A 22,809-nucleotide genomic window follows, 5' to 3' on the forward strand; every position below is an offset into this window, starting at 1 on the left:
GAGGCCCCAGTGTTTAGGCCAACATCCCAGATCCTATCTTTATTTGGCGTTGCATTTATCACGGGAGATTCTGGTGTTTCCTTTACGCTAGTCTTGTAAAGTTTCGTTTTTTAATATAGAATGATTTAGATGTTAAAAGTTCCCTCAGATGACTAATGTTCAATAGTAGACTGGGTTTCAGGTAACTTAATAAGAAATAGCTGCTAGAGAGTCCCGTTCCTTGATTTTCTGTTTAAAAAAAAAAAGGACAGAGGCTCTTTTATCAGGTGGAGAGAGAAACCAGCCTCAGCTGGGCGTTCCCCCTCCCCCCCCCCTCCCACCCAACACACACACAGTATTTAGGGCTTTCTTGAGCATTACATGAATGAATGTAAGGCAAAAATAGATAGAAGACAACACCCTTCCTATTAGTCAGAGCCTTTCCTAGGACCTACAGCCACCCAAGGAGCCCTGGTGGCGTAGTGGTTCAGCGCCTGGCTGCTAACCAAAAGGTCGGCAGTTTGAACCCACCCACCACTCCGTGGGAGAAAGATGTGACAGTAAAGATTACAGCCTTGGAAACCCTGTGTATGGGGCAGCTCTACCCTGTCTCGTAGGGTCGCTATGAGTTGGAATCGACTCAAAGGCAATGGGTTTGGTTTGGGTTTTTTTATAGCCTGCCCAATCTGAAGGCCCTTCTGTGACTGCAAAACTTGGGTACTCTTCAGAACCTAGGTTGAGAATGTTAGGCTATACATGTGTGTTTAATCTACATCGGAATGTCCACAATTGGTTTAGGTGGGTTGCCCATGAGGCATGTTCAGTTAGTATTTATTGAAATGCATGATTTCACTGGATAGATGCCTAACCTGTAAACTGCCAGTGGCTTCCCTCTACACTATGAATACAATCCAGACTTCCTGGGATAGACTATAAGACCTGGCCATCCTGGGCATTTCTGGCCTCCAGCCTCATCGCCATCCTTGCTTTTACTGCACCTGTAACACTGGCTTTTCATGGTTTTAGCCCCTGGCCTTTTGCACATGTTCTTCTCTCTCTGGGTTGCTCTTTCCTCTTTTCTACTCTGTCTTTATATACCTTACTTAGTGATCACCTCCTCAGGGAAGCATTCCCTGATTTCCCAGCCTTGCAGGAACTGGTCCATTTTCATCACTCGTCACTCTTCACCTTGCCTACCCTGCCCCCAGCTCTGCTGGCCTCCTTTCCGTTTCTCAGGCATGACAAGCTCTGTCCCCCTTCACAAGTTGTTCCTTCTGCCTAGACCATGCCTGCCCTGCTAATCTCATGGCTGGCTCCTTCTGGTCCTCTATATATCAGCTCAAATGTCATCTTCTCTGAGAGGCCTTTGCTACTGACCTGAATTAATGTAGCCACCCTCCTGTCGATTATGCACACACATATATATACACATGCATGCATACATACATACAGCACACACACACATGCATACATACATTTTATATGTGTGTGTATATGTATTTTATATGTATGTATATATGTATTTTATATATGTGTGTGTGTGTGTATATATATACCTTTTGGTTTGCAGCTGAAAGCTCTTAACCACTGCGCCACAAGGGCCATATATATATATATATATATATCCCTATGTATTTTCTCTGCAGTATTTATCACAATCTGAATCTCGTTTGTCTACATGTTTTCTATTTTATGGGCAGAACATAAGCTTTGGACACCTCCCCCTTCCCCTCCCCCTGCAAGGAAAGATTTCCATTATATTAGTCTAATATAGCAGTTCTCAGCCAGGGGAATTTTGCCTCCCAGGGGACATTTGGCAGTGTCTAGAAACATTTTTGATTGTCACAACCTGGGAGCAAGGGGGTGTGTGTGTGTGTGTGAGTGCATGCGTGTGTGCACGCGCGCGCATCCCCGCATACGCCTGTGGTGCTGGCATGTAGTGGATAGGGGCCAGGTATGGACAGTCTCCCCACGACAAAGAATTACATGAGTCAAATTGTCGATACTGCTGAGGTAGAGAAACACTTGTCTAATATCATCAATTAGAGGGCAAGGTGAGACCAGGAAGAGTGAGTTTTGCCCAAATGCTCTATCCAGAAGCTTAACAATTTAGCAAAGGATACAAGTAGACATTACATATGAAATATAATTGTCAAAGGAATTGAAAAAGCTACCAGCGTTCAGCTCTTGGGAATGGTAGTGGCAGTGGTTGCTCTAAGAGAGAGCAAAATTAGTTGCCTTTCAGTGATTGTTGGTAAATCTTCTAAGACTTCATTTTAACAAGTGAGAGGTCATGATTTACAAAAAAACACACTAAATATCTTAGGACTGTATACATGACCATAAGTTTCCTTATGATGTCAAGAAATTGTGAGCTCTTTGGAGGCACATGTATGAATTATTCTTGCCCATACATTGTAAGGAAACCCTGGTGGTGTAGTGGTTAAGTGCTACAGCTGGTAACCAAGAAGTCACCAGTTCAGATCCACCAGGCATTCCTTGGAAACTCTATTGGGCAGTTCTACTCTGTCCTGCAGGGTCACTATCAGTCAGATTCGACTCGACGGCAGTGGGTTTGGTTTTTGGTTTTATACATTGTCATGGTAAATTCGTTAGTCCACTAGATTTTGTTTAGTGGGACTAATGTCTAAAAGAATGACATGGTAAATTTCTAGTTCTCAAGAATAGGAGCATTGTAATATATGGCCTTTCTGACCTGGCACATAGTAGGCACTCAATAAATGCTTTTAAACTGACCCGACATCTTTCTCTTTTTAAGTGAGAATCCTAAGATCAAAGGAGGAGTCTTTTAAAGCTTGCTTTTTTTATGGAAAATGATTGGAGCTGTTAGGGATCTCCAGGCTCCCCAGGGCAGTTAATAATTGGTACCCCTAAAGGAATTTGAATCTCTACAGAGACACTCTGACCTTTGATCTTCTTATACTATAATCCTCCTGCATCAGAAGTTATTGTGGGATAATGGTGGACCAAGTAAATGCTGGCAAGTTTTGATGCATAGATTATGTGGTTCAGAGGTTATTCGAAAATATCCTAGAGGTCCTTGGCATATTGATCTGTGGGAGACAAGAAGGATGGTTCAGTATCTTTCTGGACCTGAAGACTATGCAAATAGCTCTGTGTTTTACCATGACGTTGGCCCCACTACCAATGTTCTTCAGCAGTGATCTCTCATTCTCTCCAGTTGTTTTTAGTGAAATTTTATGAGGAATCTCACCAAAGGGAGATAACGGTGGTGGAGAGCCCAGAGCTCTGTTTCTCTCTCTCTGCCAGTACACACCTTCACCATTGAAGCGCCGAGGCCCCCTGGAACAAGCTTTTCCATGGAGGAATCGTTAGCTAGCAGGGTGGCCTGGAGAATTATTCTTATCTAAGAAGGGTTGTAATTACATTCTCTGATTCCGAGAGTTATTAGATTAAATTAGAGATTACATGTAAAACTTGGCACAAATGCAGGCGCGTGGTAAGCACACAGTGGTAATGGCGGCCTTAGTTGCTGTTGAGTCAGTTTGAATTCATGGCAACCCCATGTGTGCAGACTAGAACTGCTGCACTGGGTTTTCAAGGCTGTGACTTTCTGGAAGCAGATCGTCACGTCTCTCATTTGAGGTGCCACTGGGTATGTTTGAACTGTCAACCTTTAGGCTAGTAGTTGAATGTTTAGCTGTTTGTATCACCCAGGTATTCATAAGCACGCACTAAATGCTGTTTTTTAATATGTGACACTTGGCTGTAAGTCAGCAGGAGCTCTCGAGCAACCAAGCATAATAACAGCATAAATTGCAGGTGGAATTCAGGAAGAGGCAGAGATGAATTAGCCAATAAGCAAGGTAGGCACAGACTTAATTGTGCTTACTTACTAATCTGTAGTGTACGACTTCACAAACCCATGTGAAATTATTCACTACCATTAGTAAGTAAACAATTAAGCTCCTTCTTACCTTGCTTACTTATAAACCAGTGCATACCGCGCTTACTGGTTAGCCCACCCCGGGAAGAGGTAATGAAGTGAAGGAGACTTGCTTTTTGGACTTCTGTTTGGCTATAAGATCCATCTGAAATGTTGAAGGTGGTAGGTGAATCGATCAGGCATCTATACATACTGATTTTCATGGGCACTGCAGCAAGGACAGCAGAGCAGTGCCTCTGTTAATGAGAAAGTTGCATAAATCTAATTATCATATTTCTTGGCCATGCGGGTTAGCTGATTCATTATTGTACAGTGGAAATCAAAATATTTAATCTAAGTGTTCTCTGGAAGTTGCTTGTAGATAACTTTAAAACATCTAAATTTAAATAAGCCTGAAGAACTTTAAAAAGTTTTCTGGAAGATGTATAAACTCAAATAAAACCAAACTCATTGCCATCAAGTCGATTCCAACTCATAGCGACCCTGCAGGACAGAGTAGAACTACCCCGTAAGGTTTCCAAGGAGCAGCTGGATTTGAACTGCTGACCTTTTGGTTAGCAGCCGAGCTCTTAACCAGGTCTCCAACCATTAGTAAGTAAGCTATTTATCTTAATTTTACTCTGGTGCAGTGGTTAAGAGCTTGGCTGCTAACCAAAAGGTCAGCAGTTTGAATCTACCAGCTGCTCCTTGGAAACCCTATGGGGCAGTTCGGCTCTGTCCTATAGGGTCTCTATGACTTGACTGCAGTGGGGTTTTTTTTGGTTGCTAATGGTTGGAGGCTGGAAGTGACATAGATGAGCAGTGATTGGACTGCTCAAGAATATGGTAGAGTGGACAGACAGCTCAATTTTTGAGGAGGAAATGGGTAAATGTGGTAGAATGCCAATCAAAAAAAAAAAATTAAGACAAAGTGATAGCAGAAAAACCACTTTTGTGATCCAAGTAAGCAGAAGGACGCCTACCAATAGGATGTAATATTTTAGGAACAACGGAAGAGAATGTTGCCAGTGAGACGAGGAAGAGTGGGTTTGTCCTGATCTGTGCAACACATTTCTCCAGGGAGTCCACAGCAGCTTAATAATTCAGAAATTATGAAGAAACAGGAAAGAAACCTTCACAATAGCTACAGGATCTAGACCACTTACTTTTTTTTAGTTTTTTTTTTCTGACAGAGGTGTTTTAGTTTTTGCTTGTTCGTTTTGTTTTGTGTTTTGTTCACAGTCTTATCTAAACAGTACAGATGTAAATGGAAACAGTTAAGACACTCCCCTCTACATTCTTCCAGACCAACCCCATTGTTAACAGTTAACCAGTTGCCAGTTGTGGGGAGTCGTTCTGACTCATGGCGACCCCATGTGTGTCAGAGTAGAATTGGGCTCCATAGGGTTTTCAATGGCAGATTTTTTTTTCCTGAAGTAAGTCATCAGGTCTTTCTTCTCAGGTGCCTCTGAGTGGACTCGAGCCTTCAACCGTTTGGTTAGGAGCTGAGTGTGCGTTAATCCTTGGCATCACCCAGGGAGTCCTGTTAACAGGATTTACTTTTACCTTTTTTTTTTTTCAACAAAAAGGGGTTGTACTCTACAATTATTTTGCAACTTAAGAGCTACAGTCAGCAGCTGGAATCCACCAGCCGCTCCTTGGATACCCTATGGGGCAGTTCTGCTCTATCCTATAGGGTCACTATGAGTCGGAATCGACTGGACAGCAACTGGGTGTATATCCTGGATATCACTCTTAGGTTAGTGGTTCTCAAATGAGAGCAGTTTTGCCCCATGAGGGCTATTTGTCAATGTTTGGAGGCATTTTTGATTGCCATGGCCTAGGCAAGGGGTTGGGGAGGGGGCTACAGATGTCTAGTGGGTAGAGAAGCCAGCGATGCTGCTCAGATTTCTCTAGAGCACAGGAGTCCCTCTCCCCCCAACAAAGAATTATCTGGTCCAGAATGTCAGTAGAGCCAAAATCGAGAAACCCTGCTCAAGGTCCATACACGTAAATCTAATTCATTATTATTTAAAGCCTCATAACACTTTCTACTGTGCATAGATCATAATTTATTCAGCTAGTTTTCTGGTGATCGATACAGCTTCTTATTTAGTGGTATTCGTATATTTAATATTAAGAAACCAAATGTCCTAATTGAGTTGTTTACTGATCATTCTGTTTCTTTAAAAAGCAAAACATGCCTTTTTAGAAAGACTCAAAAGAGGAACAGTTAAGAATTTGTAGACTTGTGTATAAAATTAGATTCTGGGTCACTGTGAGTCAAGAGAATTTGGTTTCACTAAAATCATACACTCATTCTAAATGACAAGTCTTAAAGTAAGTCACTGGAAAATCGTGTCTTCATTTTTTGATGCTTTGGAATTACAAAGTAAGAAGCAGCAACTTTAAAGCCTTTTATGTGACTACCAAAAGCAGAGAAGGCTTCTCACGGATGTAATTGTAATAACTTTCAGTGAAAACTAATTCTGAGTTATCTCTACCACCTCTTTATACATATTTTAAAAAATCCACCAGTACGTTAAATCAGGGTGTGTTAAACAAAAGAAAACAAAGCAGGTTTAAGATGAAAAAAGTGATATCCATCCAAAAGACATTGAATGAGTCCCAGATGCCATTGACAATATAATTCAGAATTGGAATGACCCTCTGGTTAACCACAGCAGATTTTACAGAAAGGGTGCCCTAAAGCAAACAGATGTTTGCTCTGTGAAACCAAAGCTCGGTGCCTCTCCAGCCCGTCCTCCCTGTGTGTCATATGCATTCCTGGAAGGATAAAATAAAGAACGAGTTCTTCTTCTCTCGTGGAGCTGGGTAAAAACTGTTGTTAGGTGCCGTCGAATCAGTTCAGATTCATAGCATCCTGGGTGTAGTAGAACGAAACTTTGCCTGGTCCTGTGCCATCCTCACGATGGTTGCTATGTTTGAGCCCATTTTTGCAGCCACTGTGTCAGTTCATCTCATTGAGAGTCTTCCTCTTTTCCGCGGACCCTCTACTTTAGCAAGCATGATGTCCTTCTCCAGGGACTACTGCCTCCTGATAACATGTCCAAAGTATGTGAGATGAAGTCTCACCATCCTCTCTTCCAAGGAACATCCTGGCTGTACTTCTTCCAAGATAAGAGTTGTTTGTTCTTCTGTCAGTCCATGGTATATTCAGTATTCTTTGCTGACACCATAATTCAAAGGCATCAATTCTTCTTTGATCTTCCTTATTCGTTGTCCAGCTTTCACATGTATATGAGGCAATTGAAAATACCATGGTTTGGGTCAGGTGCATCTTATCCTCAGAGTGACATCTTTGCTTTTTAACACTTGAAAGTAGTCTTTTGCAGCAGATTGACCCAATGCAATACGTCACTTGATTTCTCAACTGCTGCTTCCATGGGCATTGATTGTGGATCCAAGTAAGACGAAATCTTTGACAACTTCAATATTTTCTCCATTTATTATGATGTTGCTTGTTGGTCCAGTTGTGAGGATGGATAAAAAACTAATGGAATGAAACTACGTATGTGAGTAGGATGGTAAACCAATTGGTGAGCCTGAAAAGGTTTTCTCAATAAGAAGCAGGAGTTGAAAGTTTATCTTTCTTTTGCCTGTGACCTTTGTGTAAGTCCTCAGCTCTATAGTAAAATAAACTGGGCTGCGTACTTGGGTTTTGTGCTTCAGACTCTTCACATTTTTGGCATGAGTACTTAACTTAATAAATTATCAGAAACTGCCATCCTGCAATAGGTCACACCTAAAAAAAATTGTGACAGGTCAAGTCCATCTGGTTAGTTGCCGTCAAGTTGGCTTTGACTCATGGTGACCCCATGTACAATAGAATAAAACGTTGCTTGGTCCCGTGCCATCTCCGTGATCATTGGTATGCTCAAGGGTCTTGCGGCCACTGTGTATTTTATGTGCCTTCCAACCTGGAGGACTCATCTGCCAGCACTATGTTGGACAATATTCAGTTGTGATTCATAGGGTTTTCACTGGCTTGTTTTGGGAAGTAGATCAATAGGCCTGTCTTCCTAGTCTATCTTAGTCTGAAAGCACCGCAGAAGCCTGTCCACCATGGGCGACCCTCTTGATATTTGAAATACTGGTGGCATAGCTAGTGACATCACTAAGGAGGCGTGTGGGGGTACAGACTGTGCCAGGTGACACTGTCAGAGGGGGTGGCACCAAAATGTTTAAAAAATTTTTGTACAGTGTTTCAGCAGAAATTTATTATTTTTTATAAAAATATCCCTGTAGTTAGTTACAACAACAAAAACCATTTTTTGTAAGCCCAGCTTAGGTGGACCAGTATACCTCCGAGGCTAAGGCTGTACGCACATTTACTTTTTGAACCTTCCACCGTGCTCCTGTCAGAGCTGTCATTATCACCTGATTACAGCGACGCTTCGCTTCGAATCACGGGGTTTCCTCTGCAAGCGCTACACCTACAAGCACGTGCTGTTGTTTTCGTCGCTGCTGGTGTTTATATAGTCAGTGATTTTGTCAAATTTTCTGGTGTTTGAACTACAATATTGTGGTAATCAGTGTTTGTGAACCTACATCAAAAACTTTTTTGAGAATGAAGCAGTAATTAAAGGAAAAGGAGAAAAATTAAAAAAAGGCTTCCCTCACTCATAATGTTATAGCTATTGATATTATAATTCAATATAGAAAGATTTTACAGAGCAATGTTGTTGTTAGTATTCAGATAACCTAAGCAATAGTACATTTGAGCAATTTACAACTATATTTATCACATACGGTTCTGTGATTAAAATTGATGATAAACATTACTAAGGATTCTGTATGGTCTGGTATGGGAGGAGGTCCATGGGGATGGAGACATCATGAGTTACTGAACTGGGTGACACCAACCCTCATGACACCACTGGGCATAGCTCCCAGAGTCACAGCACCAGGCAAGCCACCACAGTACAACAAACTGACAGACAGGTGGTGACAGACGTATCTAAGGATCTACTAACATTGTAAGTTCGTTGATACTGTTGTAAACTAAAACATTTTCCCTCTCGCTGTTGCCTTTTAAGGACCAGAGCCACGCACAAGTGTCACAATATCGTCAGGATCCCTCCCTGATCATGAGGTCGATTGTCCACATGACCGATGCTGCTCGTTCTGGGATCATGCCTCCTGCCCAGCTCACCACCATCAACCAATCTCAGCTCAGTGCCCAGTTGGGCTTAAATTTGGGAGGTGCCAGTATGCCCCACACATCGCCTTCACCTCCGGCAAGCAAATCAGCAACTCCTTCCCCTTCCAGCTCCATCAATGAAGAGGATGCCGACGAATCCAACAGAGTGAGTTTGAGACACACTGCTGTTAACTGCTTTAGTAGGTAACCTCCCGGTGAATTTGGAGTCGCCCCGTGCTCATGTCTTTGAATTTCATTCATGGTATTGTCTTCTTTTTCTGCCTGGATTTGGAGTAGCAGTTACATTTATGATGGTTTAGTGTTTTTCTTTGCTCTTTTAATTTTTCTTTTCTCTGGAACAGGAAGTTGGGAGATCTGGCTTCTCATACTTACGTGAGACATTGGGCAAGTCATTTAACTCTTCTAGGCCTCGACTTTTCTAATCTGCAAAAGGAAAGGCCTGCGCTAGACTTTTCAGAAATTCTAATCTGCTTTGATTTTAACTTAATATCCATGTGGTTCAGTTTCATCCAGTTAGTAGGCTGAAGTGCTGGCATATCTGATAGCCGTACACCTTCAATGGTATTTATCACTTAGTAAGTTCTAATGGTTTACATCTTTGCTTTTGCAATGGAAAACATATTATTCAAGTATGTTGTTGTTGTTGTTGGGTGCCACTGAGTTGATTCCCACTCACAAAGATCCCATGTAACAGAGAAGAACTGCCCCATAGGGTTTTCTTGCTGTAATCTTTTACAGAAGCAGATTGCCAGTCTTTCTCCCACGAAGCCACTAGGTGGGTTTGAACTATTAACACTAAGGTTAGCGGCAAGTGCTTAACCATTGTGCCAGGAGGGCTTCTTTTAATCAAGAGTACATAGTTTGAATCAAAAATGTTGTTGCAGGCATTGTAGTTTCTGAATGCCTACCATAAGTAACTGTAATGAAAAGGGTGCTATACTAATACACAGTTACTCGTTGCTCATTCATTCATCATAGGTTGTACGCCTACTTTGTTCTTGACATCTTACTTGGTGAGATCCTGGTAACATAAAGATGTATAAGAGAATTACTGCCCAGGGGATTCCCTGTTGGGGATAGAGTGCTGTGTCTAAAACTAGCCCCACATCTGATGAGTGCTATAATTGATGTATCTGGTGTGCTGGGATGGTAATCCATTCTGCTTGGGAGAGTGATTTGAGGAAGACTTTATTGAGAAGGTGATATTTGAATTAGGTCTAAGAGGATGCATAAAATTTTGTGAGGCAGAAGAGAGAGGCAGGCATTCTGATGGTGGGAACAGCGAGAAGCGTTGGAAGTACAGGGAAATTTATGAGTATAATGAATGGTTATGGGAGGAAAGAAGTAGGAGTTGAGAGAAATGGCTTAATGTGTTGGTCTTTCCTCTGTTGGTAATTCAGAGCTGATTAGTTATTTGCGTAGAAGAATGGCATAGGTAAACGTATGCTTTAAGGATGACTTTGGCCATATATAAGGGTGCAGTACAAAGGGAGAGACCAGAGAAAAGAAAACCAAGTAAAAGACCCTTATGTTATGAACTGTTCTATTTCAGCAAATGAAGGAACAGACAGGGGCAATCAGATTAGAGAAACGTTTAAGAGGGAAAAGGAAAATCATTAAGGGCTGGGTGATCAACTGGAGTTTGGAGACGAGATAATTTGGGCTTTAGTTTTAGAGTCCGCATGGATGTAAGTAACTAAGAGAATCCACTGGGAAGAGAGGATTGCTTTTCTTTTTCCCCCATGGGGAAGATAAGAATTTGGCATGGGATGGGTTGAATTTGAGGGGTGTACAGTTGGATTCGACTCGACGGCACTGGGTTACTGGGTGGGTTTACAGTTGGATTTGAGTCTAGAACTCAGCTCATTGGAACTGAAACTATAGATTGGAGACCACGAGTACCAGAACATCCATGTGAAGACATGGATGTAATCAGGATTTCTCAGAGTGTCTAAGGAGCGAATCATGGCCAGCACCCTGAGCATCGTTTTTCTTTTTCATTGTTAATTTAGTATTTATTTTAAAATCTTACATTTTAAACTACTTTTTTATTGCGGTAAATGCGAATGTAACAAATCATTTGCCATTTCAGTACGATTCAGTGACATTATGTTTATCGTGTTGTTTGACACTCACCACTGTCCACTTCCACGTTTATCCATCACCCTTAACAGAAGCTCAGTGTCCCCTAAGCATTGAGTCTTCTCCCCACCCCCTTAAGCACTAATAAACTTTGACCTCTATACTTGCCTGTTTTAGATATTTCATGTAGATGGGATTGTACACTATTTGTCCTTTGGTGACTGACTTATTTCACTCAGCATAATGTTTTCAAGGTTCGTCCACACTATACATCATCATTTCTTTTTAAATACCCAAGGGAAGAAGAGAAGCTACAGAAGGTTGTTGAGGAAAAGAGGAGGAAGATTAGAGTGATGTAGAAACCCAAGGGATTTCAGGAGGGAGGGTTTGGTCTATAGCATCAAATTAGCACCCCAGTGGGCACAGGGTTAGTAAATGCACTAACAGCCCGTACTCATACTCACAAGGACTTCCATGTGGTGAAGTGCAAAATAATGATTGGAGAAACTCAAGAGATGTGAGTAGGATGCCCCTAGGTTATAACTGGCCGCACACATTCAGATGGATTCCTTTCATTTCATTCTCATTTCTAGTAATCTTAACACTTACCTTTGTACCAAACTGGAATTGTCATGTCTAAAGAGAACCTTTTACATGCCTGGTAACTCCATTTTTGGTGAGGGTCTAGTAATCCAGTCTGTTAGCCCTTAAAGCAATTTAGCTGAGGAAGAAAGATTAATATTATTGTTGATTGTATCTCTTTTGGGTAAAGCTATCTGTTCATCTTTTCCAACCCTTATGAAGAAGCACTTTTTTTTTTTTTAAGGAAAATTAATCCTGAGCTTTTAAGGTGTAGGATTCTTCATCTCTGGTTTATTCTTCAAAGGTAATGATGATTAAGGCAAGTCATAGCTATCTAAGAAAGAGACATGAAGGATTGTCAACACTTGACTGTTGTCATATAGAGAATGAAATTAGACTGAAATCAGGAAAAAGCTGGAAATTACTTTCATCTTGCCATTGATCAGGGTGCTGTTGGCACTACCAGTGCTAAATTTGCTTCCAGGAGAAGAACATAGTTGTTTGACTCAATTTTTTCTTGTTACTGAAGTAATTTTTTTTTTTTTTTTTAAAGCTCACAGCCTAGCTCTAACTGATGGGCATCTGACTCCCATCAGATCAAGTTCGGGTTCATTAACTAGAATTAAACAAGTCTCATTTATTCTGAGAATTCAGGAAAAAAAAAAAAAAAGACAATGATGCTTACAGAATTATTGAATTAATTGCGTGAATTATGAAAGGTGGCATTTTGGTGGAGACGTGAAATGTGGCTTAACACCACCTGAAGCATAGGAACAACCAGTGTGGTTGTCGTTTGGGGGTAGTGGTGGTTCGGTGGCAGAAATCTCACCTTCCATGTGAGCGACCTGGGGTCAGTTTCCATCCCGTGTAACTCATATGCAGCCACCACCTGGCTGTCACTGGAGACTGACTTGTTGCTATGATGCTGAACAGATTTTAGCAGAGCTTCCAGACTAAGACAGACTAGAAAGAAAGGCCTGGTGATCTCCTTCTGAAAATCAGCCAGTGAAAATCCTGTGGAGCACAACAGTCTTATCTGTAGTCGATCGTGGGGATGACGCAACACCAGGCAGCGTTTCGTTCAGTTGTGCGTGGAGTCGCCATGAGCCAGGGGTTGACTCAGTGGCAACTAACAACATGGATGTTGTTGTCACTCCAGTAGTACAAACTGTGAACCTACCTGGAAGTAGAGAAGAGTTTTCTTAACACCTGAAGGGTTCAGAGCTCTCAAAGAGAAGTTACTTAATAGTCAAGAAAATTCTGTAGCAGTTTTAGTAATTGGATTATTATTAAATGACCTTCATTCAGAAAGTAATGATACTCTCCGAAAATTTGAATTAGGATCCAGGATTCAAGGCCCTTCAAGTTGAGTCTGTCTTGATTGATCTTGCCGAAGGCTGGCTGTTAAAACAGATTTTGTCAAGCTCTTCAGGATCCATGATGATGTTAACTGCAAAATTATCTTCAATATAACCATGCTGTAATCTAAGGGTATAAAGTATGGTCAATAAGTCATTTCTTCTGCTTCTCAGATAAGTATATTGTATGATCAGTAAAAGCAGATGACAGTAGCAGGTGAGCATGGAGCCCAGTGGTTTATAAATTTGGGGAGTTGTACCCATATCATTTCAGTGGTTTAGATCTCACAAGGTTTATATTGTGGATATGTCTGAGAGCCCCGGTGGCAGTATTTTTACGGGCAGGGCTTCTTGCCATATGTAATGAGGCTCTTTAGTCTTGTTGATTTTAAGTATCAACAGTTCGTCTTTCACAGGTTTTCAATTTAAGGAAGAATATCAATTTCCTTCCTATCTCTACTTGAAGTAGTCCTGACCTTTTTATACTTCTTGTTATCCTATTCTTTAAAAAGTTATTATTTAAAAAATAAATAAAGATGGCCTTTTCCTTATTCTGCACATTTAGGGATGGTAGCTAACTTCCATTTGAGTTTCGAGACCCATTAGCAAAGTAGCATTCTGGTAAAATAAAAGTTAGTCTCAAAAAATCAATTCAGACTGATCATACATCCGGCATGTGACTAGGGCAAGGACCTCGTTTAAATTATCTGAATACAGTCAACACCCTGAGTATTATTTAAGCTCTTTCTTCTACACCCTCCGACGGTGTAAAATATTTTGTTTGTGTTCATGGATAGCATAGCATATATATAGCATCGCCTGGTACAGCATGTTCTGCTTTTCATTACTCATAATTGCTATTTAGAACATATGGTGCAAATGTATTGAAGATACTTCTGGGTCTCATTAATCAACGTTCTAAATGCTAATCTCTGCTGTCCAGTTAACTCTTAAGCACATTTACCCCTCCCCCCTTTTTGTGGTGATTCATCGGTTGATGATGCTTAACAAAACCTTAAAGGAACAATTGTGGGCCAAGTAAGCCTTGCTGCATTCTGTGGAAGTACATTGTAGGCAGTGAATTTTCTTTCTGCCTTGCAGGCCATTGGAGAGAAAAGAGCTGCTCCAGATTCTGGCAAGAAGCCCAAGACTCCAAAGAAAAAGAAAAAGAAAGATCCCAACGAGCCCCAGAAGCCAGTGTCAGCATATGCCCTATTTTTCAGAGACACACAGGCTGCAATTAAAGGGCAGAACCCCAATGCAACCTTTGGAGAGGTCTCCAAGATCGTAGCATCTATGTGGGACAGCCTTGGAGAAGAACAAAAGCAGGTAAGGCAGGCTCCATCATGGCGATCCATTCAAAAATTACCGGAGTATTCCTTCTGCCTTTTCTGAGCAAATACTTTCCCTTAACGTGATTGCCTCTCATGAAAGCCTTTCTGAGTTATGGAATTAAAAAAAACAAACAGACAAATAAGTAGCCACACACCACATAATGTCTGTTGGACCAACGTCCTCAGTCCCAACCCCTATAAAGCCTATTATATTAAAAATCTGAGGTATGTACAATGGCTCACAATAACAAACAGGTACTACTTTGCGACATACAAGAAAACATTATTATTATTATTATTCTATTATTATGCTAAGGCTATTTTAGTGTATCTGGAAGTGTTTCTTTAGTGTTTTTTATGCATAGAAAGCTACACTATACTGTGTAATACAACAATCTGTTTGTTTGACTGACCTGACCACACCTGTTTCCAACTTTTGTACAAATTCTACTAAAAGATTTAGGAATGAAACTCATTCGTAATCTGGGGTCTGCCATGTATCATGTGGTGTTCGCACAACATCCAAATCACTTAACGTCCTGTTTCACAGAACTTATCGTGGACGTTAAGTGACGCATGACTGTAAATACAAACAACTCTCCAGCCATTTTGTGACTGTACAGATTTCTCAGCCAGCTTCAGGCTGAATGTTCCGAACCCGTTTAGAGGAGGGTTGGAAGAAATCCAGGCAGTGTCCTGCAAGCATAAACTTTTGACGATCATCTTTTCATTTTAAATAACGTGGAATTTTTTTTTTTCCCTTTGTTCAAAAGGAGCACTACAAAGGGACTAGGTCCGTCCTGCTTGCCTTTTCATTGATCATCTTTCTGAACCTTTGTGCTGTCTTGGTGGGTTTCCAAACTTTGAAGCCTCCTCTGCGTGTCTCGTTATTGTCACCGGGCATTTGAAATTTTATTCCAAGTTCATTTTAAAGCTCAGCAGTCTGAGAGGTATTCAGAGATTAGCTATGCTGGTAGGAGATAGTTCCTTAGGAGTTTAGTCTCTTCTCCTTCCTCATGCAACTCTTCCACACGAATGAGAGAAGAATGGGTTCCTTGGAGGGAGGTCCTCCCCTTGCTCCTTGCATGAAACTCCAATTACCATTTATAGGAGTTAACGCTCCCATATCGACAGACGAGTAGACCCCTATTAGTGATAAAATGGAATAATTGTTTCAGGAATGAAGAGTGGAAAGCCCTTGATTTTTCTTTACAAATCATGAATTCATTCCTGCCAGCTGGTTTCACTGGGGTGATGCGATGATAGAATTTTTACTGTTTGTCTTCAGTGAGCTTATTGCTGTATGTAACAGACTGATTTTATAAGGGAGGGACAAGGTGTTATACCTAACTTTTAAGCTCTGGAGAGAAAGGAGTGCTTTGGTGTAACACCCAGCCATCTGACCACTGTTTAAAAAAAAGAAGGAAGCCCAAATCATGTTAAAATGATAGATTTTATTTATGTAGCTCATTGGTCTCATTAATGGAAATCTCACATCTTTTGCTATTTCTGTCCCCCCCTTTTTTTCCCAACACAAAATGAGTATTGAGAGGCCTCCACGTTCTCTGTTCTGTCTCCACAAGCTCTCCCACTTTGGTTTTTGTGTTTACACTCTGATTTAGTACAGTTGAGAAATGTGTGTGGGGGAAAGATGACATTGATGGAGACACTGGTTACTTTCTATAATTTAAACCAGTTGCAGCAAAGTTTGTTCTTCTGGCTGCCTGATTTACTGCCTCTGCCAGAGGCCCTCCAGGTACTCTCAAGGAATCTAGGCTGCGAACTGAGAACCTTTGTTAATTTGTGATGCTTGTTGTTGTTAGCTGCCATCATTCCTGCCCCCTACTCATGGCAACTGCATGTGTTACAGAGTACAACTGCTCCATTGGGTTTTTTAGGCTATAATCTTCACTGAAGGAGCCCTGGTGGTGCAGTGGTTAAGCACTCGCCGCTAATCGACAGGACAGCGGTTCAAGCCTATCAACCTCTCTGCAAGACAAAGATATGGCAGCCAGCTACCTTAAAGATTAAACCCATTAAACCAAACTCGTGGCCATGGAGTCGATTCCCACTCATAGCGACCCTATAGGACAGAGTAGAACTGCCCAGAGGGTTTCCAAGGCTGTAAATCTTTACGGAAGCAGACTGCTACATCTTTCTCCTCAGGAGTGGCTGGCGGATTCTAACAGCTTAGAAACCTTATGGAGCAGTTCTGCTCTGTCCTGTAGGGTCGCTATGAGCTGGAATCAACTTGAGGGCAGTAGATTAATTTTTAAGGAGCCGTTAACCAGGCCTTTCTTCACAGAGCCACCACATGAGTTCAAACTGCCAACCTGTAGGCTAGCAGCCAATTGCAAACCGCTTGCACCACCAAACTCCTTTCATTTTCGATAGTAAACATCAAAATTGTGCCCCATTTAGGTGACGGAGTTTTTGTTTAGTGTGTGTGTGTTAATATTTAAAAATCAAAGCCAAGGAGCCTAACCCTTTATGTAAGTGACATTGTGACCTAGTTTTGGCAACAGTTATTTGATGGCTGAGAATTTACACGCTAATTGTGGTCTTTTAATAGGTATATAAAAGGAAAACAGAAGCTGCCAAAAAAGAGTACCTGAAGGCCCTGGCGGCATACAGGGCGAGCCTGGTTTCCAAGGTAAGCCTGCACAGGTGCCCCCTTGTCGTAGTTACAAGCTTGGAAGTGGCCCTGGAGCATTGCAAACGTAAACACAGCTCCTCTTAGAGTTGATAAAATAGCATCTTGAACAATTTACAAACTTATTTTTTCCATTAGAGATTACCTGGATGAGGGCAGGAAAAGTCTGAGTTAATTAAGCATCTGAATCTAAATAATAGTTTCCAAAGATTCGTTGATCCCTAGAGATGTTTGTTCAAACTCTTGAGACAAATTTTAAGTAATCTCTTATTCTTTCTTTGTGTCAGGGACTAATATGTGTTAATATGCCCCCTTTATGTCCTGGGAGGTATGTTTGTCCGGCATTTTTAGATCTCACTTTGTAAATTCTTCAGTGATTATTGTAATTTGGAATGTTGCGTTTTGACCAAGCACCCCATTCATATAAATAAACTTCATGCTTATTTAAAATAAAATTATGCTCCAAGTACTAAAAACAAAGGACATATGTATGTGTTATACATAGCATATTCAATGGGCCCCAATGTATTATAAAATGCACCAATATCTCAAAGAAATGCTACTCAAGAATATTATTATCTCAATACAAAAGGAGCATGAGCTATTATATAATCTTTTTCAACATTTAATTAACTTTGTCTCTTGCCTGGCTTGATTTTAGAGAGGCTTTCGGGACGATAATTTGAACTAATACGTTCCTGCTGTTGACACCTTTTCTTTGGCAAGCAGAGATACCACTCCATTGTCATTGTTACAGTCTCAAGTGTCATATAGGACCTCAGAGCAGAGTAGATGTTGCTGGCAAAGCCGTTTAAAAAGGGTTCACTCCCTTTTTCTTGCTCTTCTTCACTTCAGTTGTTTCTTTTGTATATTAAAGTTTAAAATTAGCAGCTGCCCAGAGCCAGAACCGCAAAGGGCCTCTCGCCATTGTTGATAGCTCCCAGAATACTTGTCACTTCGTTAGAAAGAGAAAACATTTATCAGGTCAATAGCAAAATCTTTTTCTTAGAATCCGGAAGACACACATTGGAAGATACACAGTTTCTGTACTCAGATTTGGATATTGGCAGCAAACAACTGGTTGTGTGGCTGCAGATGTTAAACATTCAGGTACAGTTGGCTGTTAATTAGGTGGTGTAAAGTATCTAGCCTAAGGATGTACATGCACTTCCCCAATGGATCATGTATTCATTCATTCACCCAGAAGCAGGTATAGGTGATCTTTGTGCATTGGGGCGTGAATCATTGACAATACACGGATTTCGGCCAAGAACCAGTAGCTCAAGAGGCATAAGGAAGTAGCAGCCGTGATTGGGCTCATCAAATCTATGAATGACTTAGAAGAAATAGCTTAAAATTTATGTATTAGATACTAGAATCATATTTCGGCATGGAACTCTTGACTCCAGAGCCAATAGGATGGAATTTGAAAAGAATAAGTCTAAATCTAAAATACTCTTTTTTTGTAATTAAGTGCAATTTGAGAAGTTACTAAATTTATATTCAGGGACCTGGCAAGCAAAAAGTAGTCCTTAAGATACTTGAATCCTTGAGTTTAAAATAATTTCAACCTGAGCCAGAAGTGTAAATAGCTACAAATACAGTGATCTCTCTGGGAGCAGTATGTCATGGTCCAATAGGATGGTTAGACCAACTCAGAAGAACTGGTTGTGTTTTGGACTCTACAATTTAAAGAGTGTCGGTGACCAGTTGGAGGCTTTCCAGAGTGTTGACTGCATGGTGGTGAAGACTGAAAAATCAAATCATTTTAGAATAATGGAAAACCAAGGAAGAGAGGATTTGGGGGCATATAATCCTGGTTCTCAAATATAAGGGTCACCATATAAGGGAAAGGATAAATTGGCCTCTGTGCTTCTAGATAGAAGAGCTAACTAACTAGTCCAAGGAGTGAGGTTACAGGAAGCAAGATTTCAGCCTTCCGATCAGGCGGGGAAACAACAGTGGAGTTATCATGTGCAATGAACTTGTGTCGAGCACCCCCTCCCATGCAAGATATGGCTTTAGCATGTCCTTCACAAGTGCAAAAGAAAATAAAACCACTGACTGCCGTGGAGCGAGTTCCAACTCATGGCGACACTATGTGTGTCAGAATAGAACTGTGCTCCATAGGGTTTTCAGTGGCCGATTTTCCAGAAGCAGATTGCCAGACCCTTTTTTCAAGATGCCTCTGGATGGACTCAAACCTCCAACCTTTAGGTTAGCAGCTAAGCACACCCTCCAAAAAAAAAACATAATTTTTGAAGAATAAGAGGAAAAAAGGAGCCCTGGTGGTACAGTGGTTAAATACTTAGCTGCTAACTGAAGGTCAGCAGTTCGAACCCACCGGCTGCTCCATAGAAGAAAAAACCTAGAGATCTGCTCCCATAAAGGTTATTGTTGTTGTTAGGTGCCATTGAGTCAGTTCCGACTCATGGAGACCTTGTGTACAATAGGATGAAACACTGCCTGGTCCTGCGCCATCCTCACAATCGTTATGCTTGAGCCCATCGTTGCAGCCACTGTGTCCGTCCATCTCATTGAGGGTCTTCCTCTTTCTCACTGGCTGTATACCTTACCAAGCATGATGTCCTTCTCCAGGGACTGGTCCTTCCTGATAAGATGTCCAAAGTAGGTGAGATGAAGTCTCGTGAATCTTGCTTCCAAGGAGCACTCTGGCTGTACTGCTCTCAGGGACTGTACTGCCTCCTGTTCTCCATCATATTGGGTCGCTATTAGTCGGAATTGACTTGATGGCACACAACAACAAGAGGAAAAAAATAGTCTTTAAGAGGAGTTATTCCAAGCACTGTTGCCTTAGTAAAAGATAGAAGTCATTACATGTTTTTACTACAAATTTTAATAGTTTCTCTTCCATTTTGAGCTCTAGATCTGTTTATCTTATAACAGATAATACAAAGTCATATGAGTGTTGAACATTCTCCCCTATCTGTGTCTCTTTTTGATCAATTCTGGTAATCCAATTCTGGTATTAAACTAAAACATTTCTGAAGTTGTCAAGTACTTCAATTTAGTATCTCAAAGGAATCCTATTATGTTTTTCTTATAGTCAGGTGAGCACTGTGATAAGTAATCATGCAGGTACAGGAGTTTGAAGTTTTTTAGTAGGAATCGTTTTCTAGTGGTTAAAAAATACACATGTATACACACACCAAACACGTTGCCATCGAGTCGATTCTGACTCATAGCGACTCTGTAGGACAGGGTAGAACTGCCCCATAGAGTTTCCAAGGAGCGCCTAGTGGATTTGAACTGCAGACCTTTTGGTTAGCAGCCATAGCACTTAACCACTATATCACCAGGGTTTCCTTTCTAGTGGTAAAAAAGTTGTTGTTAATTAAAAGAAATGACTAACATTTGCTAAGTAAGTGCTTCCTGTAAGCCAGGCACTGTTCTAAATGTTTAAGACATGTGAGTTAATTCACATTTGGCAAATAATCCACATAGCACCATTTTGCAGCTAAGGAAACTGAGAAGCAGAGGGATAAATTCAGTTTTCCCAAGTCACAAAGTTACTCATTACTAGAGCTGTATTTGCACTCAAGCGGTCCGTATTCCACTCAATAATGAGATTATTAGAGACAAATGCTGAAGAGTTGTTACTCTGAAGTATGTGTATCAGTTATGTTTTGCCACAATAGTGCTGTGTAACAAACAAGCCCAAAGCCCAGTGATTAAGAAAAATCAGCATTGATTTATCTCAGACACTGACAGCTAGCTGGTTCTTCAGCTCTAGGCCGGGCTTGGCAGTATCAGCTAGTCCTGCTTATATGCTAACTCTGCAGTCAACTTTTGGGTCAGAGGGGCCTGGCGGATGGGGGACGGCCTCATGCGCGTACTTGGTAGGTATGTGGTAGGTTATTGGCTGGGGGTGAACTGACTCCTAAGAGCCGATGTAACTGGGCCACATGTCTGTCATCGTCCGCATGACAGTGGTAGACTCCAGAGAGAGTGGAAGGGCACGAGGCCCTTTGTGGCATCAGCTTGGAACTGAGACAGCGTGACTTTCGCCACATTGTTAGCCAAAGCAAAGGCACAAAGCCAGCTGAGATTCAAGGGGTAGGAAATCTGACTCCACCTCTCGATGGGAAGAGCTAAAAAGTCACCTGATGAAGGTCTTGGATACTAGCAGGCGTGAACAATGGTGGCCACTTTTGTAATCAGCTTATCTCAAACTCGTGTATTCTAGAAGTCCTGGTGGCACAGTGGTTAAGAGCTCGGCTGCTAACCAGAAGGTTGGCAGTTCAAATCCAGCAGCTGCTCCTTGGAACTCTGGGGTAGTTCGACTCTGTCTTACAGGATCATTGTGAGTCGAAGTGGACTCAGTGGCAGTGGGTTGGGTTTGTTGTTTGTTTATTTTAATATTCTGGAATTTTCCCCGACAATGCAGGCTGCCGCTGAGTCAGCAGAAGCCCAGACCATCCGCTCTGTTCAGCAGACCCTGGCGTCGACCAGTCTGACATCCTCCCTCCTTCTCAACACGCCGCTGTCTCAGCACGGGGCAGTGTCCACCTCACCTCAGACTCTGCAGCCGTCGCTCCCCAGGTCGATCGCTCCCAAGCCCTTAACCATGAGACTCCCCATGAACCAGATTGTCACCTCAGTCACCATCGCAGCCAACATGCCGTCGAACATTGGCGCCCCGCTGCTGAGCTCCGCGGGGGCAGCCGTGGTCGGCTCGGCGGCCTCCGCCCAAGCGAGCCCTTCAGTGCAGAGCCAGCAGCAGCAGCAGCTCCAGCAGCAGATGCAGCAGATGCAGCAGCAGCACCTCCAGCAGCAGCAGCTGCACCAGCAGATCCAGCAGCAGATGCAGCAGCAGCATTTCCAGCAGCACCTGCAGCAGCAGCAGCACCTCCAGCAGCAGATCAGCCAGCAGCACTTGCTCCTGCAGCAGCTGCAGCACTTGCAGCAGCAGTCACAGCCGTCGCCGCGGCAGCACTCCCCCGTCGCCCCCCAGATCGCCTCCCCCGTCGCCCCCCAGATCGCCTCCCCCGTGCCCGTGCCCGTGCCCGTGCCCGTGCCCGTGCCCGCCTCTCAGCAGCACCAGTCGCCCATACAGGCTCAGACACAGACTCAAGTGTTACCGCAGGTCAGTATCTTCTGAAGCCCCGCGTGGCGGGTGCAGCGGTGGCGGGTGCCGCGGTGGCGGGTGCCGCGGTGGCGGGTGCCGCGGTGGCATGTGTGGGTGGCGGAGGAGGGTGCAGCGCGTGCGGCTGAGACCTGTAAGCTGGCGCTGGTTGTGCGGCAGCGGGGAGCGGAGCGCACGGTCCCCTGCAGCGTCTGTCGGCTAGGCGGTCAGGACCACGGCGCAGCTGGGCACCCCCTCTCCGCCGACGGTGGAGCCCCGTGTTCTCAGATCGGAAAAGCTGGGCTCTTGTATGTCATGCCCTTTTTATTTATTCAGGCCGTACCTACAATATGTGAATCAAACCGCTTAACGAACCCTGGGACGTACTGAGGACTGTGAACTGGCCTCTCTGAGCCACAGAACACGGCCTTATTGCTGGCGAAGTGAATCAACCACACTTCCAGGCTCCCTGAACTGCCGAAGCCCTAAAAATAAAAAGCACAGTGGCAACTACCTGAAATAGGAAGATTCCGTTTCACACAGACACTCGTATGACATCCATAGTTGATGGCTTTTTGGGGTTTTTTTTGGTCATGAGAAAAAATAATGTAAATCACAGACTTTGGCCAAAGCTGTTATTTCC

At 42.5% G+C, this 22,809-nt stretch overlaps 1 protein-coding gene across 1 annotated transcript in view; it reads left to right on the forward strand.

The window, feature by feature from the left end:
* TOX3 (TOX high mobility group box family member 3) overlaps positions 1–22,202 on the forward strand; it is a 132,091-nt gene extending 109,889 nt beyond the window's left edge. The window contains exons 4-7 of the mRNA XM_023555546.2: positions 8,947–9,216; positions 14,195–14,422; positions 17,000–17,080; positions 21,489–22,202. Coding sequence (XP_023411314.2) covers positions 8,947–9,216; positions 14,195–14,422; positions 17,000–17,080; positions 21,489–22,202 — 1,293 coding nt within the window. The remainder of the gene's footprint in view (positions 1–8,946; positions 9,217–14,194; positions 14,423–16,999; positions 17,081–21,488) is intronic.
* Positions 22,203–22,809: the final 607 nt, after the last annotated feature.

This window comes from Loxodonta africana, chromosome 21 (assembly GCF_030014295.1).
Source record: "Loxodonta africana isolate mLoxAfr1 chromosome 21, mLoxAfr1.hap2, whole genome shotgun sequence".
Taxonomy (NCBI): Eukaryota; Metazoa; Chordata; class Mammalia; order Proboscidea; family Elephantidae; genus Loxodonta; species Loxodonta africana.